This window comes from Canis lupus, chromosome 2 (genome assembly GCF_011100685.1).
Source record: "Canis lupus familiaris isolate Mischka breed German Shepherd chromosome 2, alternate assembly UU_Cfam_GSD_1.0, whole genome shotgun sequence".
Classification (NCBI taxonomy): domain Eukaryota; kingdom Metazoa; phylum Chordata; class Mammalia; order Carnivora; family Canidae; genus Canis; species Canis lupus.
The window spans coordinates 45,303,311-45,322,462 of record NC_049223.1 but is presented as its reverse complement, the minus strand read 5'-3'; the positions used below and the strand labels follow the sequence as shown (position 1 = coordinate 45,322,462).

At 36.8% G+C, this 19,152-nt stretch overlaps 1 protein-coding gene and 1 long non-coding RNA gene across 20 annotated transcripts in view; one reads left to right on the top strand and one right to left on the bottom strand.

The window, feature by feature from the left end:
- Positions 1-7,341, bottom strand: part of LOC111094481 — a 67,879-nt gene extending 60,538 nt beyond the window's left edge. For both annotated transcript variants that reach the window (XR_005355567.1, XR_005355568.1), the window contains exon 1: positions 7,232-7,341. This is a non-coding gene — a long non-coding RNA (uncharacterized LOC111094481). The remainder of the gene's footprint in view (positions 1-7,231) is intronic.
- Positions 1-19,152, top strand: part of PDE4D (phosphodiesterase 4D) — a 1,400,346-nt gene that overhangs the window by 1,109,191 nt on the left and 272,003 nt on the right. The window contains exon 1 of one of the 18 annotated variants that reach the window (XM_038530662.1): positions 8,491-9,246. The exons of the other annotated variants lie outside the window; for them this stretch is intronic. Coding sequence (XP_038386590.1) covers positions 9,182-9,246 — 65 coding nt within the window. The 5' untranslated portion in view covers positions 8,491-9,181. Of the gene's footprint in view, positions 1-8,490; positions 9,247-19,152 lie in introns of those variants that run through there. 18 annotated transcript variants of the gene reach the window in all.

The following is a 19,152-nucleotide window of genomic DNA, read 5'->3' as shown; positions in this document are numbered from 1 at the left end:
TTGTTGACAAATGTCGAAATGCATACCTTTTCAGAGGTCTCACATACTGTTATCTTTTAAAACGATCCTTTGTTAGCCAGTATCACCTAATGAGGCATCAAAATGCCATCTGTTGTACAGCAAATCACCATTACCCATGCTATGAGTATGGCTAAAGACCTTATCATACTTTATGGCTAACAGGCTCATGATATTTTATATATAACTTTATCATAGTCTTTATGAATCTAAAAATTAGAAAGAAGGACAGTGAGCTAGATTGTTTAATCCTGGATACCTTTGAAACTCTAAAATTTACTGGCTATTAAATATGTCTATTGTTATACCTTTAATATACACACCATTTTTTAAAAGATTTTATTTATTTATTCTTGAGAGATACACACGCACAGAGAGAGAAAGAGACAGAGGCAGAGACACAGGCAGAGGGAGAAGCAGGCTCCATGCAGGGAGCCTGATGTGGGACTCAATCCCAGGTCTCCAAGATCACACCCTGGGCTGAAGGCAGCACTAAACCACTGAGCCACCAGGGCTGCCCCAATATACACACCATTTTTAATGGACTTTCATTTGTTGCCACTGTCCAGCTATAGGGGATAGATGCTTAAAAACAATTCCAAATAGTATAATAATGATTTTTAATCTCCCACCTTCCTCTTCCTCTTTCCTTTTGCAGCACCCCCCCCCAACACACACCAGATACATCTGGATACAAATACTTTTTATGCCACCAAGGATGTGACTGTGAACAAATCGCTAGTTTTCTTTATTCACAAAATTAGTTTTATCACACCTAACTTATAGGGTTGTTATTAGGAACAAATAATAAAATATATCTAATATACTTAGCAGGTGATTAATAAATAATAATGATGGTGATTATTTTTGCATGTGAAAGCTTTATTCTTTATTTAAATGTATTTTATTTCCCTTGCCTCAGGAGGAAAGCTTTATTGTTCTTAATTAATTTTTAAATACAAATTTTAGGGGATCCCTGGGTGGCTCAGCGGTTTCACGCCTGCCTTTGGCCCAGGGTGCGATCCTGGAGTCCCAGGATCTAGTCCCACGTCGGGCTCCCAGCATGGAGCCTGCTTCTCCCTCTCCTCTGCCTGTGTCTCTGCCTCTCTCTCTCTCTATCATAAATAAATAAATAAAAATAAATTTAAAAAAAAGAAAAAACATTTAAAAAAATAAATAAATAAATACAAATTTTATTTCTAATCGGTGCATGATGATTTTGTTTTTCCGTGTCTTTTTTCATTTTTTTTTTAAATTCTTGATTTAAATTCAACTTAGTTAATATGTATTGTGTTATTAGTTTCGGGGTAGAATTTAGTGATTCATCAGTTGCATATAACACCCAGTGCTCTTTACATCACGTGCCCTCCTTAATGCCCATCACCCAGTTATACTTCCCCCACCCGCCTCCCCAACAGCAATTCTCTGTTTCCTAGAGTTCAGCATCTCTTATGGTTTGCCTCCCTCTCTATTTTCATCTTATTTTATTTTTCCTTCCTTTCCCCTCTGTTCACCTATTTTGGGTTTTTTTGTCAGTTTTTAAGGAGTTTACCCATGTTGCTTAAATTTTCAAATGTATTGGTATAAACCTGTTCATAATATATTTTCATTATTTTTTATGTCTGCAGGAATTGATAATGATAATTTATGTTTTCCCAATTTAGTTCTTGACCAGAATTGCTAGGTGTGTGTCAATTTTTTATTCTTTACAAGAAACTGGCTTTGGCTTTGATGATTCTATTTTCAATATACTTTTTTTGTGTGTGCTATTGTTTTGTATTCTTATGTTTATTTTTTATTCTGTTAGGGTTTAATTAGCTGTTATCTTTCTAATTTCTTGATATTGTACCAAATAAAATGTCAATCTTTCTCCTTCCCCCCCAACTGTGCTGAAGTATAATTGATTAATAAAATTGTTTATATTTAAAGTGTACAATGTGATGATTTTTGATATACATATCCATTATGAAGTGATTATCACATTCAGGGTAATTAACTCATCCATCACCTCACATAGCTAACAGTTTTTGGAGTGGTGAAATGATTAGATCAATTGTCTTAGCAAATTGCAAATATCCAGTATAGTTTTAACTATAGTCACCATATTGTACATTGGTGTACAGCTCTGTAGAACATTGAAGTCTTATACATTTTGACCAGTGTCCTGCCATTTCCCACACACCCCCAGTTCCCGGCACCACCATTCAAGTGTCCGTTTCTAACAGTTTAATTTTTCTATTTTTTCACTTAGATTCCACATATATGTTGTCATAAATGATATGATTTCCTTCTATCTCATGGCTGAATAGTATTCCATTATCTATACACATACATATATATACACACACACATATACATGTAATGGATATGTATATATATATATATATATATGATATATATATATCAAATCATCTTAATCCACTCATCTATCCACTGACACTGAGGTTGTATCCATATCTTGGGTATTGTGAATAATGAGGCAGTGAACATGGAATGCAGATAACTGTTTGAGATGCTGATTTTATTCATTTAATTATTTCTGGATATAAAATCAGTAGAGGGATTTTTGGGTCATATGGTAGCTCTATTTTTAATTTTCTGAGAACCTTCATACTGTTTTCCATGTGTCTGCACGAATTTACATTCCCTCCACCAGTGTACAAGGGTTCCCTTTTCTCCATGCCCTAGCAAGCACTTATCTCTAGTCTTTTTGATAAAAACTGTTCTAATATATGTGAGCTGATATGGTATGGTGGTTTGGATTTGCATTTCCTTGATGGTTAATGATGTTGAACACCTTTTCATATATTTATTTGATGTTTGTGCATCTCTTTGGAAAAATGGGTACCCAGGTCCTTTGCCTATGTTTTAATTGTATTATTTGGATTTTCTTTACCTTACTTTTCTTTTCTTTCTTTTCTTTTCTTTTCTTTTCTTTTCTTTTCTTTTCTTTTCTTTTCTTTTCTTTTTTCTTTTCTTTTCTTTTCTTTTTTCTATTAAGTTGTACAAATTCCTTATATACTTTGGATATTAACCCCTTCTCAGATATATGTTTTGCAAAAAAGTCTCCTATTCCATAAATGATATTATGGTACTGTGCTTTGTGAGAAATATATATTTGGCTATTCAAATGAACAAAATGTATTTCTCCTTTCTACTTGGTCTTAAGCCACTGGTTCCTGGTTCTTAGCTCCTAGAACCCTTGAATTTCTCTGGACAATAATGATAAAAGTATCCTATGTTATGCTACTAAGGTGACTTTGGGAAAGCCCTTAGGTAACCTAAGGATGGGGACTGGTTGCTAGGGGAACCATTCTTGATAAGAGATTTAGAACTTTCAGCCCACCCAACTCCTCCCCACCTCTGGGTTTGGGAGAGGAGCTGAAGGTAGAATCAGTGGTCAGTGATCAGTGATTTAATCAATATTGCCTCTGTAAGGAAGTCTCCCTTAAAACCCAAAACGATGGGGTCCAAAGAGCTTCTGGGTTGGTGAACATGTGGAAATGGGGCAGAGTGGCTTAAGGGAAGAGAACCAGGAAGCTCTGTACCCTTTTCCCATACTTTGCCCTGTGCACCTCTCCCATCTGGCTGGCTGTTCCTTGAATTATCCTTTTATAATAAATTGATAATTTAGTGAGTAAATAAGTTTTGCAAGTTCTGGGAGACTGTCTAGCAAATATCAATTAATCGAACCCAAGGAGGGGATTAAAGGGGGGTAATCTCTGATTTATAGCCACTTGGTCAGAAGTACAGGTGACATCTGATTCCAAGGAAGTCGTTGTGGGAACGGCCAGTCTATATCTGGTTGTTCAGAAAAACATGTTAACAACTCAGGCTTGTGACTGGAATCTGAAGGAAAAGGAGTGCATTCTTGTGGGACTGAGCCCTAAACTCTGGAATCTGATGCCTTGAGTAGATAGTGGTCAGAATTGATTTGAATTCTGGAATACTCTACTGGTGTCAAAGATTTGCTTATTGGTATGGGGAAGCCCACTTCCCCCTGCAGACACATACATGTTAGAATTGGGTACAGAACCAAAAAGAATTTTATGATGGTTTCCTTTGTGAAGAAACTTTTTAGTTTGATGTAAAAGATTCATTGCAACTCCTATCAAAATTCCAATGGCATTTTTCACAAAAATAGAAAAAAGGAATCTTAAAATTCATATGGAACCATAAAAGACCATAAATAGCCAAAGCAATCTTGAGAAAGGGTAAAGCTGGAGGCATCATACTTCCTGATTTCAAACCATATTACAAAGCTATAGTAACCCAAACAGTGTGGTGCTGACATAAAAAGAGACTTTATAGGGCAGCCTGGGTGGCTCAGCAGTTGAGCACCGCCTTCAGTCCAGGGCGTGATCCTTGGGATCCAGTATCAAGTCCCACATCCAGCTTCCTGCATGGAGCCTGCTCCTCCCTCAGCCTCTCTCTCTGTGCCTCTCATGAATAAATAAATAAAATCTTTAAAAAAACAAAAACCAACAAACAGAAAAACAAAACAAACAGACTTTATAGACCAATGAAACAGAATAAAAAGGTCCAGAAGTAAAGCTGTGCATATATGATCAGTTAATAACACAGGCACATATATTGGAGCAAGGATGATCTGGGCAATAAATGGTGTTGGGAAAACTGGATATCCACATGAAAAAGAATGAAAGTGAATCCACATATCACTCACAAAAATTAACCCAAAATGGATTAAAGACTTAAATATAAGGTTTAAAACTATTAAAAAAAAAAAAAAAACTCCTAGAAGAAAACAGGTGCATAACTCCTTTAACGTTGGTCATGGTGATGATTTTTTTTGGATATGAAAACAAAAGCAAAATTAATATATGTGGGCTACAAAAATCACAATGATTATGATTCTAACCTCATGTTTTACAAAAGAGGTAGGAAATCTGAAGGTCAGAAGCCTTCAAGATGTAATACTCTGGAATTTTCCTTAGGAACAAGAGAATTTAGCTCCAGGGAGGTTCACATATGTAGGAAAGTCCTTGAATCCAACTGTATACTTAGTGTAATAAGAGGAGAAATTGCTTGAATCCGCCTGAAATTCCCCTCCAGATAAGAAAAACACCACATTATATCCCCATAATGAGGAAATGATACAATACTTCAAAGTGACTTGTTCTTATTAATGTTAGGATTCAATATAGAATACCAGGAAACTTTCTTAAAAACTGCAGCTCTGTGGTTATTTTTCCCAAAATGTTATTTGACATATCTGCAGTGCTGAATTTAAGCACATTTGACAGGCTTGAATGTTTTGTTCGTTCATAATGTAGTTCTCAAAAATTTGCCCCTGACAGATTGGAAAGTGTAGAGTATCTAACTGTAACCTGAAAAAAAGAGGGGTGACTCAGAGAACAGAAGATTTCAAAGTGGGCAGAGTATTTCAGAGTAATAATATCTGAGAAAATCTGCATTGTGTGGTAAAAAGCATTCATTAACACCTCATTTAATTGGTTCCAGTTACTGCTTCATGTTTAAGCCTTAGCACTTGGTAAATGTCATAAGTCTCATATATCACGCTCACCATTAAATGATAAGAGAAGGGGAAATCCTATTTTAGAGTAGACTCATTTACTTCTATGCAGTTGGTGTTTTCCACATGAGTTTTGCCCACATCACAATAAGGACACTGTTTAGTGGTACGGAAGAGATTTTAGGTGGCATTTGGACTCTTTTTTTCCTATTAATACTTCCATGGGGGAGGACTGGGAATAACCTTAAGTATCAAACACATTTACCAAATAAATATAAGGTTATCTTTTAAATTTATGTTACTTAAGTAAAAAACAGAGTCAATAAAGAAAAATAGCAAATAAGTAATGGCATAGATGTGTGCCAATGTGGCAAAATTTGTGGAAATCATGTCCAAATGACTGAAGTTTAGGAAACATTGTATTGCCTAGTGGTTTAATTCAGCAAAATACATAGACGGATAGATGACCCAAATGAATTTATACATCTGAGGTCCATTGAAATGTTGTGGTGACAATAGTCAAATACAAGTCTATATAACATATTATTCAATGCATCAAGTGAATGCCAGAAAGAAGAGCAGCTTCCAGATCAAATGCATATTACCCAAAGCTCTTTAGACAAGAGCCATATGGTTCCTAATGTCCAGTCCAGATTCAGACATTTTTGTCAGCCTGTATAATTTTATGGACTTGTTTACTAACGGGAATCTGGAGGAGGGCAGTGCCATATCTGCTCCATTCTGAGAAGCTTTTTAGAGGAAAACAGACACAACAGTTAGATTACAAAACGTTATTTCAGAAATATACGTGTGAAAAACTGACCGAGTGAAGAAGAACTGTAATATTGATGAGTACTGTTAGTTTTTTTTAATCTGTCACTACCTTAAATATTGCAAGTAGAAGTAAAATTAGAAATGTAAATCACTGTGGCCTGCTGACACTGTGCATCTTTCTTTCTCTGTAAGCAACCTTGAGTTACCCGTCCAAGAAGCTTGGAGTGTCCTGCTTAGTTGAATACATTGTCAGCCTACCTAAACTTGTTTTCCTTGGGGACAAGGATGATATATTAGCCCTTGTAGGACTGTTACACAGTGTTTAGGATTTCCAGAGATAGGTTCTTGGGATACACAGAACACTAAGCAAGGAAGGAAGGAAAAGCTTGTGGGGCAGCACTGACCCCTTCCCCCTTATGTGTATGTGATTGCGAAGGGAGTGACAGTGAGCAAAGTAATCTCACAGGGACCAAGAGCCTTCTGGGGGATGGTAAAACACAGGGCTGATTATTTCCAGAAGGTTTAACACGCAACATTCAGACATTACATTCTGGGACCGTTGTCATTTCCTTGCTGAAATGGCAACCAGAGGATATTTGATAGACCTTACACGGAAGAGAAAAGGGCTTCAAATAAATCATATTAGTTGCTTTCTTCTGTACTCTGTTCTTTCTTCCTTTCCCACATTAAAATTCTAGGAGATAAAAGATAGATCTCCTCCCACAAACCCCTCCCCAGCTCGCAGATGAGTAGTTTCACAAACCTTCTCTTGAATTTCTAAAAATAACCAATCATTTCTAAAAATGATTGGTTAACCTGGCTTAAAGTGCCAGAAATACACCAAACATGAGATAGAACTGGGATCCTGTGAATCTCCCTGAGCAGTCGTAGGACAACTGAAAAGCCTAAGGAGATAACTAGACAGAAAACAGTTTATTAGCCTACCTTAAGAGGCCTGTGGGTCCCTGAGGGGAGACAAAGTCACAACTGCACGTTGTTGAAGTGTGACCAGTGGAAGAGTTGAAGGTTTTGTTGCAGTAAAGCAGCCAGAGCCCCTGGCGGGATGCCTTACTACATTAATTTTCCAAATCCTTTGGGTGGGTCACAATTGCACTCCAACATCCTGCCTGCAAATGCTAAATAAATACCAAGTTCACGTCAGACTAGAGAACCAACGTACTAACTAATGTCATTTAAAGGATCAGAATCCTTAAATTATTTTCTGTGGATCATTCGCATGCAGAATGACTGAAGTCAGCACGCCCAGATGAACATACATGCTGGGGGCAAATGTGCGGAGGAGGGTAGCCAGGGCTGTCAAGTGTTGCTTCTCTCAGGGGCAATTCAAATCAGTCTAGATTATGTCTACTAGGAGGAAAGTTTTCATTGCAGATGTAGGAGGCAGGGCAGGGTTTGGTCTTCACAATAGTAAGAGATGTTAGGATGATATGATATAAGCTTCATTCCTTACTGAAGAGCAAGCAGTTAGGACTTAGCAAGTGCAGAGCCTTCAGTGGGTAGAGATCAATAAAATTTGCATATGATTTTCAAACAGAAATAAGGTCTAGAAAACATTGTGCAAAGGAACAGCCTTAGTACATGCAGCCACTTGTCCAGCCGTAATATATTAGATTTTTTTTCAGTTTAAGCATTCCAGCACGACCCGATGGAGTGGTGCCTGCCACACTCTGCTTAAGTTTTCAAGAGGCAGTTTGCGTCTCTACAACCAAACCCAAAGCGTGACATTTCATTAAGTAGGCTCAGAATAACAAGCACCAAACCCTCGAGTTCTCTCAACTTTGCTTCTGATGATAAATTTTAGTTTCAGTGTGAGACTTGGAAGAAAAATCCCCCCCTCTTTTTTTTTTTTTTTTTTTTTTTTTGAAGGGGAGAGGAACAAGTCAGTTGCAAAGGGGTGTGTTCCTTATAAAGGTGGTCAGGGAATCTTACCCTGAATAACACAGACACCTCATTTCCCAGAGGAGGAAATAGTTTTATAAGTTTGGAGAGGTCTGTCTGCCTGGCTGGTTTACAGACCTGGTCCCTGGCGCTGGCCTGTCTGCCCCTTAGCTTTGTAAGTTTCAGCAATTGACGCTGCCCGGCTGGACGCTGGTTTTTTGTTTTTTTTTTTTTTTTTTCTTTCTTTTTTTTTTTTTTTCCTCTCTCACTTCCCTGCGATGTTTTGAACTGCCTTCCTACAGACGTCACACAGCCCTTGAGGAATAGTTTCTGCCTGGCGAGATTGAATGATAGTTCTCATTCACAAAGGCTTGGATCAGAGTCTAAGCAGGGGACGCTGCGGAAATTGCCATCACAGGTAAAGCCCTGGGCCCATCCGAAGTGTGGAGAGCTCTGTTCTCTCGCTGACTCTTGGCTCCCCGGAGAAGAATGTTTTCCTGTGGTCGCCCTGAAATGGAACTGCCCTGACAGCTCTCTGGTGTTCAGTAACTCGCAGTCATTTTCTTTCCCTTTCACTCCACCTGAGTACTTAAGAGTGTCGGGAACCTTTCAGAGAGATTTGCAGAAAAGACAGGATCAAGTGGCTCGTTCACTGTGTTGGTTTCCCTTATGACCAGATGAAGAATAGACTCAAAATCCAGTTCCTCCCTTGGCAATGCAAAACATAAAAGAAACTGTTCACTTCCGAACAGCCTGGTGCTGGAGTAAATTCAGCATGAAAGAGGAAAGAGCTCCTGTGTCTTAGAAGCTTCCTTATGTTCTGGACTGGGGGCCTGAGCTGGACTCCGGGAAATTTGGATTTCTTCAAAGAGCCTCCCTTGGAAATGGAATATATTTAAAAATCATCTTTGTAGAAAGACAATTTAAATGTGTTAATCAGAATACTTGAAGACATTTTTCGTTTTTTTTTTTTTTTCCTTTATTTTTCCCCCCAAAATGAGCATTATTATGAAGCCAAGATCCCGGTCTACAAGTTCCTTAAGGACTACAGAGGCAGCTTGGTAATGTGCTTTTCTCTCATGCTTCTCCCCTTCTTTCCTTTTAAGATTGACGTAATACTTGAGTCTTTATTGCTGATGAGGTTCAAGAGTTAGGTGTGATATTAAGGTTTTGTAAAAAAGCACAGTATTGGTAGCACTTTCATGTCTATTTTGTGCCCATTTTTGTCTGCTCTAAAAACAAGGGTGCCCACATTTGTTTAACTCCATGTGGACCACAACGATTCATCTGATGGTAATTTTTAGGAAGGAAAGAAACTTGCATATGTTGGGAGTTTAGATGAAAACTTGTTGTTTTTCAAACTGTCTGATTTGGTCTTGTTTGCTTATGTTTCTTGCCTGCTGCAAGCGGGCTGGTAGTTGGCAGTCTTTGCCATTGTGTTCAGATGCCTTGGCTCTTTGCACAGATACAGATAGGTTAGAGAAACTAATAATGTTACATATCTTTAATCATATGACTAACTTGAATTTATGTGGCTAAATGTGTATCAAGTTTCTTATCATTTAGTCATTTTCTGTTTTTATTTTATTAATGGTGTTCTCCAGTAATGTCTTTTTTTGGTAACTTTAGTGTTTTCAGTCTAATGAATAGTATCTGTTTAAGATTATAAAAATTACAAATTCAGTCTCAACACATATATAGGTAAAGATACAGTAAAAATGAATTGCTTGATATTCATTATTTTATGAAACACCGCCATAAAGCAAGTATTTATTTTTTTAAAGTATCTTAATTTCAATTTATTCTAATATATTAATCTACTATTACCCCCAATACTGATTCAATATGCTCATAAGCAAATAGCCCTTAAGGGATATTTTCCCAATAAGGTGACTTCTGTGTCTAGAATAGCTATTTATAGGATACTTTTCAGAGGTTAATCTTATTTTGTTTATCTTACTTAGTGCTTGATTATAAATAAACTCAACTCTTTCAGATGGAAATAACTATGTTTCACATAGGGGAAATAAAATCAATGATTGAGGGCAGGTGGTTGAGGATAGGATACTAGGCAGGCAATATCTATTATGTATTATTACATGAGCAGTCAAACACACATGCAAATACTCATGATATCTGCGTAAGGAACTCAGCCCACGTTTATGTGGTTGGGTTATCATTTGCTGTTATTGTACTAGTGTTTCATAGTGGCCTAGAATCAGAACTGTCCCTTCAGTAGTATTTCTTTTTTAAAAACTATAGATGCAGATTTTCTCTTACGTCACTTGTGATTCCTTATAAAAGAATATATGCAAAAAAAATTGTTGTAAAGAATATGGGAAAAAATAAAATAAAAAAAATAGGTGCAATAAGTTCCTCCTTGAGCTTATTTAAAGAAAAGCTTGAATCTGCAAATTAATTTGTACAGTTCTTGTATGCCAAATAATTAATACTGGGAAATACTTATAATCCTTTTATTAATTACCATAGATAATTTAAATCACTGGCTAAGATAAATGGATAATCAGAATTTATAAAATCTGTGCATTTTATTCGTTTGATTTCTATCCTGCCCATGTGAAAAACTAATCAGATACTTGAATAAATAGTATTTAAACAACCCATTTCCCTTTCTACTAAACCTCTAAGAGACTTATTTTTAAATTCCAGGTTCAATGGGCAATGATTGGTTCATTTCAGGTGTGTAGAAACATTGCCATTCTTTACTCCTCTAGGCTGACAGTTTATTTTTATCCACAACTGTTCTATTAGTCTAAATTCTATAAGGTATTTTTCATAAATAAATAAGGAGACAATTCAAAATATATTCTAAAAACTATTGACTTATGAATGTGTATATTGTTCCATTTAAGTTTAAATATTTTGCATAGTGTTGGGGTCAGAATGATTTTTATGTAAGAAATAAATGTCTCTTCATGCTAAACGATTTCTAGATTTAACAGCACACTAGGGATACCTCTCCAGTTATCAATCTTACATCTGACTTATTAGTAAGATAACTGTTTGAGTATATCACTGCTGCCTCTAAATCACTTGGCCTGAGGTTGTAAGTGCTGTAATTGGTTTTAACATTTTATTATCCCTTTTATCAATTCAAATACTATACATATCTTTATGTGTATTTATATATAGTGAAATCTACATAGATTATAGATTAAAATTATTTTTTTAAGATTTTATTTATTTATTTGACAGCACACAAGTAGGCAGAGTGGCAGGCAGAGGGAGAGGGAGAAGCAGCCTCCCCTTGGAGCGGGGAGCCCAATGTGGGGCTCAATGCCAGGATCCTGGAATCATGACCTGAGACGAAGGCAGACAGACGCTTAACCAACTGAGCCACCCAGGCGCCCCAACATAGGTTATAGGGTAGATATATAGAGGAAATATATGTGTATATGTGTGTATATATACATATTTTTTAAATAGCAGCATTTTTCTCCCTGTGCCTCTGCACATACAGGCCCCAGAGAGCTCTTTGAGACAATGTTGTCTTCTTACCAGCTTTTCTGTTCTAACTAACTTCTCAATCACACCGCCCCCACCCTGCTCCTCCTTTCTTTTTCAAATGCCAAAGATTACTTCATCCTCTCAACTGTGGATTTCCCACAAGAGAGACCCCCTGATTTACCATGAATACCTATTTCAAATGCTTTGACTTCATTCTGGACATATGAGTACTCTGTTCTTGGGAACCCATCTTTTGGCTCTATCATCTTCATTTTGCTTAAATCTATTTTCTGTTCTACGGCCCACTTTCTCCGAAACTGTCTACTTTCCTCTCAGACACCTCCAAGCCAAATGCTACCTTTGGTAGTTTGCTAACTGCCTTCTACAAGAATCCAATGTTTCAGATTACTTTTTCCTTTATTTTTTCCTGTTTATCTCCAACCAGTGCCAGGAAAAGCCAAACATACCAGCTTGTTTACAGCCCTGATGAAATCCCTGTGAGATAGTCACATTTTTAAAAGAGATTTCATGCACACTCCTAATAATAGCATATACCTTTCCTTTTTAATCCATATACTGAGAAAAAAGGCTGTACTTATGGTTGCAATTTTATGAATTTTGAAAAAGTGTGATAAAATTAATCTTGAAAACAATCTGCTTCATTGTAGTTATAGGTGTTAGAAATTTAGAATATTATGCAATAAGTATAAATACTAGGTAACTTCTCTTTATTCAACCGTTATTTATTGAATACTTAGTATGTACCAGGTTTTAGTAGAATATAGTATATATCCTTTAGCAGTCCTTTAAAAATATGGATGCATGAAATCAAGAAAAACTGAACATAAATATTTTCTTATGCTCTTAAAATTGATAAAATTAGCGAGCTCCTTGATTGGGACAGTGTTTACCTCTCTGGTTGTTTCGACAACCATTGTCTACCTTTAAATTCTATATAAGAAAGCAGTGAGGAAATTACATTTTCATAAATATTTTAATTGTTCGTGTCTTAAATTCACTTTCAGTCAGCAAGTATGTATTATAACAACACGGTAATATCATAGCATTTTGCTATTTACAAACCTATCCCAGAGATACTTTTCATTAATTAAGACTTATGTATTCAGTTTAAATAAAAAAATTATTAACCTTCCAAATATAAAGAGAACTTTGGCTTGTAAAACTGGATTTTGTTCCTTTCTGCTATTGGACGTTTATTATTTGGCATATACTTATTTAAGATTGTCCATTATGTATACGGGGTGGGAAAAGAGGTGCTTCTATCTAAAATATAACTTTTTTTTTATAAAGCAAATTTTGAAACAGATTACTAAATATGTAAAAATTATACTTAGGATTATAAACATACAAAAAGTCTTGAGGGCTCTTCCAATGCCTTTCACAAGAGTTGCTTAACTGTGAGGGTAAAAATGGCAGGAAGGGAGGTAAGCGAGAATTTCTCTCCTCCTGTCGCTGTACTTCGATATTGGATGAGTGTCTTCATTAAGCAAGTATTATACCTTGAAGTTTAAATACATTCGAAATATAAGTACTATGTACGTTAGCAAGCTCATGTTTTTATGCGTAGATGTCTGCACATCTGGTAAACAACAATGTGCTCAGTGTCCAAAATATGGGGAATAAGCGTTTCAATACCAAGCAGATTCAATTTTCTGAATAACATTGCTGCTCAGATAAATAATGATTGCTTTTTTTTTTCCCATCAGCTTTCTTCTACTAAGGTAAAAATTCAGGCTGGCTGAGAAGTCTTATTTTGACCTCCAGATCACAGTGAAAAGCATTGAGTGAAATAAAACTACTAGTTTATAAATAAAAATAAAAGAGTGTAACAGCATCGATTAGTATTTTGGAGGGAAATTACTCATAACCCCCAGTATCTCTTCCTCAACTGTTTTCATTTTTTAGCATAACTTGCATATTTTACTCGGTGATGGTAAATACCGTTTCTATGCTCTGCTACACTTAACATAGTGGCATTTTTCTACCTTTCTAGTAACAATACTTGTAGCTTTCATTTTTTTTAGTGTGTTTTGTGAATGAAAACTCTGTGGAGAGTTTTACATATGGTATCTTATTTTTTTTTCGTAACAACATGGAAAGAGTTGTCGAACATTTTGGAAAAGAGGAAATGAGCCTAAAAAGTGAAACAACTGGGTCAAGGCAATTCAATTGCCAGGGAAGGCTAGGGTCAAAACCCCTGTGGACCTGCTCCAAAGACTGCCCTTTTCATTTAGCATGTTGCCTCCCTCTACTGTCTATGCAATTATCATTTTAACGACTGTAAAAGTGTCCATCTTGTGAATATATGTAAACTCCATTAAATATTTGGTTAGATACTGAGGAAATAAATTGGAAGTTGCCTTTTTAGATGTATGATAGCCTAGGAAGTTTAGGGCTGATGACGGGTGTTGAAAATGGCTGTTTGAAAGATGCCTACAATTATAGCCTCTAGGCTAGTATATTCTCTTTTGGTAGCAAATAAGGTCATCTGTTCCCTATTATAGAGAAATAAAGAGCAAAAGTTCAATGCCTCCCAGTTTTGAATAGATTATCTTTCTTTGTTCTCTGAAAGCTCTGTAAGGCTTCAGTTTAGAAATAAATACTGTATCTCAGACTTTGTATGAAGTTTCTTACTGTTTTAAGTCAACTTTGGAAAAGGTACAGAATCTTCTTTCCTACACGTTTTATCTTAGAAGCTTTTATAAAGGGGGAAACAAATGGAATTTGCATACTTTCACCCTGTGCAATACATATACTCTTGACTTGGCTTAGATTGGTTCAGAATTTTGACCATATGATAATCTTTTCTGATCCTCTTACTTAAGTTTGTATCACCTCTGTTATGTAATATACTTAAAGATACACAGCTTTTAAGAGAAGTGATTAAGATCCCTTCAGTATCATCTAAAACATAACTAGGGAAGCACGGAGTAGATTACAGATAAGCATTATCTTTAAAGTCGTAAATTATGAGATTCTTTGAAAAAGCCCTTTATCTTCTGTCCAGCCTACTCCTAATTTGCTGTGTCCCTGGAAAAGCCACCTAACCCCCCTGCAGTCTCATTCACTCACTGTAAAATAACAGGGGTGAACTAGATCCATGGATTTCAAATATGCTTTTTTCAATGGAACACTTTTTCTAAATGAAATGCTAATATAAATGAGTATATATGGAAGGTTTTAATTATACGCACATTTGATACATGGAGGTATAATTGTTAAAACATACATATGTATGAAACATATAGGTAAGAATACATAAACACATATAACAAAATTGCCACTGAATTTACACCTTTCACCCCATCCCAAATCCAATCGCTGTCTTTGCAGTACCTCTAAAGAGCTCTAGAATTCCAAGAAATATTGTTTGAAAGCTAATTAACTATGATCCTTTTTAGTTCTACTTTCTGTAGTGTTACCCTCCCACTGGAGAATCATTTGTATTTTCTGTACCCCCTTGTGGACTAAGATAAACTTGCGGGTGATAAAACTTTCTGGAAGGTTCAAATAACAACAGTTAACATATTTCTATTGTGGAGGATTGTAAAGTTATGGGACGATTCTCATTTCTGAGAAATCAGAGAAGAGTTGTTTAGACTTATTACAGATGGGAAAAATCATCATTGATTAAATATATGCTTAGCTGACATGTCAGGAATTCAGCATGATGATTGGTGAGGAAATGGTGAACTGGCATTGAACACTTCAGAAGAAAGGTGTTCTTTAGTTTGGGCATTTCATAGTCGGATTCTCACCCCCACTTTTTCTGTGATGTCACTGGTGAATAAAGTTCATAGATAATGTTACCCCAAGGAACACTCTCCACTCTATAGGCTCCACATTAATAGAACTAGCCGTGGTTATGTGTGCAGCCCCACTTATTCCTATCTGTAGCTCTTCTCTTTCTTCCCTATTGATCTGGAGCCCATCATGGTTTTGTCCCCACCACTAAAATGTGCCTTTTAGCAGAGGTAAAGGTTAGATCACTTATTAGTATCTTTGTCAGTCATTCCAATCATATAGTAAATTTTATTAAGTCAGAAGAAATGAGGACATGATTGTAATCATGAATATAGGAGTGGTTAGTCGTGTATCCACTCACCTGTCATTAGCAAGATGCGAAAAGTAGATTCTAAGATGAAGCTGGAAAGGAAGAATGTTAATGATGTCTTCCAGGAGATGTTTCTTAGGGAAAGATACGTAAGAGCTATGTATAAATGTTCTGAATGAGACTAATATTAAGCATATGGAATTGTTAAAGCCTGGATAAAGACATCAAGAACGGGATATAGGGACTCTTCTTAACTAGGTTGGTGAGGAATGTAGTCACAGAGAAAGCACAGTCTTAGTTAAAAGCCAACATAGATTTTCTTAGGAGCCCTTCCAGGGATTATCTAGCTTCCAGACAGATAAAACTGAAGTTTAAGATTTATTAGAAAGTGGGTAGAGGAAGTACAGTGTATTCTAGCCAAAAGCACCAAATCTCTCCAGGGATCAGGGTCTACAGAAAGGACTGGGATATCACAGGGGCAGAAGACAGTGAGCCTGGGTCAGGTACTATTAGGTGTAACCATGTAAAGAGAACTAATGGGAGGCTGTGCCTATGACTCTCAAAATGCCTTGCTCTGTGGTCAGGTTTAGCATAAAATAGGAAGTTTCTCCAAAAGAATGAAGAATAGGGAGAAGCCAAATCATATAGATGCAGTCTCCTAGTTCAGTTTCTCTTAACAGGGGAATGTCAACTATATTTATTTATTATTCTCCCTCAGCCTTTTCAGGGAATTGGAACATCCTGGGGGGTGGGTGAGGGTGTGAACTGTGGAGGCTAAGGTAAACTGCTCTTCAAGGTAAAAGTCACAAGAAAATATAAAGGCAAGATCATGGGTAAGAGCTGAGGAAGTGTGGCCAGAGAAGTTGGAAGGAAGATCAGAAAGGAGGCCAATATGGAAGAAGGCCAGCCAGTCTTGACCTGGACATCCACCACTAGCGCCCTACCCCGTTCAGTCAGACTGCCACCTTCTGGGCAAAAGCTGTCATTAGTGGATTTGCGTGTGGAAGTCATTTTATCCCCTCCCATTTCAGTCTTAAAAACTTGTGCCAGAGGATAAAGGGAGTCAACTGCAAATCTTCTCATGTCTCTGCTACACACGAAGGAGAATGAGAAATTAGAAAAGAAGAAACCAGTGGGGAATATATGCACGTTGGGACTGGAGCTTCCAAAGCTTTCTTACAGCAGACAGTCCTGACGTTTTACAATCCACACAGTCCAGACGTTGTATTTATATCAAATTTAAATCTCCCTTGCTTAAAATCTAACCCATTTCTTCCTAGTTATCTGTGGATAAGGGAGAGTGAATCAAAAGAGAAGTAGATTCTTCTTTAAGACTTGTGGAAACTGCCCGTCAGTGACTTCTTTGTGCTCTTTTCTCATTTCATACTGCATAATGTTCACTTTGAATTGTAAAGTAGATGGTACCAGTGTGACCTGTTTAAAAAACGTTTGTGTAAAGCATAGTTTCAATATGTAATTGTTTTCAGGCTTCACACGGAAGAGTGTTTCCATTGTGCCTAAGGTCTCCCTCCTGTTTGCAGTACATCCAAGATGAGAAATTCAACTCCTTTTAATTAACATGGGTGAAATATTCATATGTATCTGGAATAGAGAAAATAATAACTCCTAAATTCTATGATTTCATTCCACTGCAACGCAGCACCGAATTTTCTTTGTGTCGAGAAATTTATATGACCGGTACTATCTTAGTTAGGATAAATGACCGAAAAATGTCAACTTTTAACCAGTGGCATTTTAGCCTGGGAATAAGCATTGCTATAAATGTTTCCTCTGGTCCTACAACCTTGTGGGGGAGCAACAGGTAACTGATTGGTGCCCAGATCATGGGCTGGCTAGGACAACAGCTCCCGAGCCTCTAGTGATAGTCCAAATGAGTAGTAGCTGTTGTAATGATGGCCACTGTCGTCTATTGAGCATCTACTGTTTGTCAGACATTGGACATAGTGCTTTATACAATTTAGCTCATTTTGTTCTTGGAACAACCATATGAGGTAAAACTGAAATCACACAGCTTATAAATCACGGAGCTAAAGAAAAAATGTGGGCCAATTCCAAATGCCAGGTTTGTTGTTACTGCTACTTTTGTCCTTGTTTTATTGACTTTTTCACTTTCTGAACTGCCGTGGTGACACAGTGTTCTGCTCCATAGTATTCCAAAAAGTCATCAGTAGGCTGTTCCACAAACCTTTCCTCCCTGCTCTACATTGGTCGTTTCTCCTTTTAAACCTTGTACATCTCAAGAACATCTTTATATTTTGTCTGCCTTCTTTCTCAAGATTTACATACAAGCCTGTAGCCGTGTACCAGAGATGTGGATCAAGAAATAGAAAATGGACTTTGACACTGCTCTGTTCTTTGGAGGTCTAGCTAGTTCCTGACTTGTTCAGTTTATTGACTTTCTCCCCCAGTTCAGACTATAAACTGCACTGCCTTCTTCCTCTCTGGCGTTTGACCAGTCTGTACAGCCATAAACTCTGAAATGAAAGGGACCACAGGGAGTAACCTATAATCTGATTCTCCCCATCCCTTGACCCCATTTTGGAAGCAGAAAAGTTTTGATAGTCTTCAACGTGTCTAGTCAAATAGGGTCAAGAAAAACTGTTAGAAACAGTGTCAGTGCTTATGTGGCAAAGGTTTTTATTGGAGAAATATATATTTTTTAAGCTCAAAAATGAAATTTGAGGTCAAGCAGTTAAAACTTAGGCTATCAGAGAAATGTGTGAAGGCAGTGCTATTATAATGTGAATGGGACTTTAATTCCAAACTGTGTGAAGTTAACTGATACCATGATAATTATATTATCGCTTCTCAAAAACTAGGTTGGAGGATTATGCCTGGGGATGTATGGAGCTCGAGGCCCCAGCCATCCCCTGAAGGAAATTCAATGTTTTTTTTTATTATTATTCTGAAGGAAATTCAAGACAGTATTTTAAGCGAAGTCCTTGCCGGACAGCTGAACCTGACCATCAAATTTTTTGGAACTCATATAGTTAATTAAGTAGCTAAAATTCATGTCTTGAAATGCTAACTTCACCCCTTTCTGCTCCCCCAATATAGTATTCACAGCAACAAAAATAGTGGTAATTACTATTTACCGAATAGTAAATAGCTTACAATGTGATAGGCACTCTGCTGTGCATTTGACAGAAATTATCCCATGAAGTCTTCATCATGAATCCTGTGAGGTTTCTATTATTATTATTCCTCATTTTATAGATAACACTGAGGCCTTGTGAAGTAAACTGACATACCCAAGATTGCATAGCAAATAAGAGAATTTCATGGACTCACATACCCTGAAAAACTATAAAATATTACCATGAGAGGTGATTTTTTTTTTTCATATGTCCACTGCATTACTAAACCTAATGTCCTTGGCACAGTGGCTGATTCCTGTGAGTAC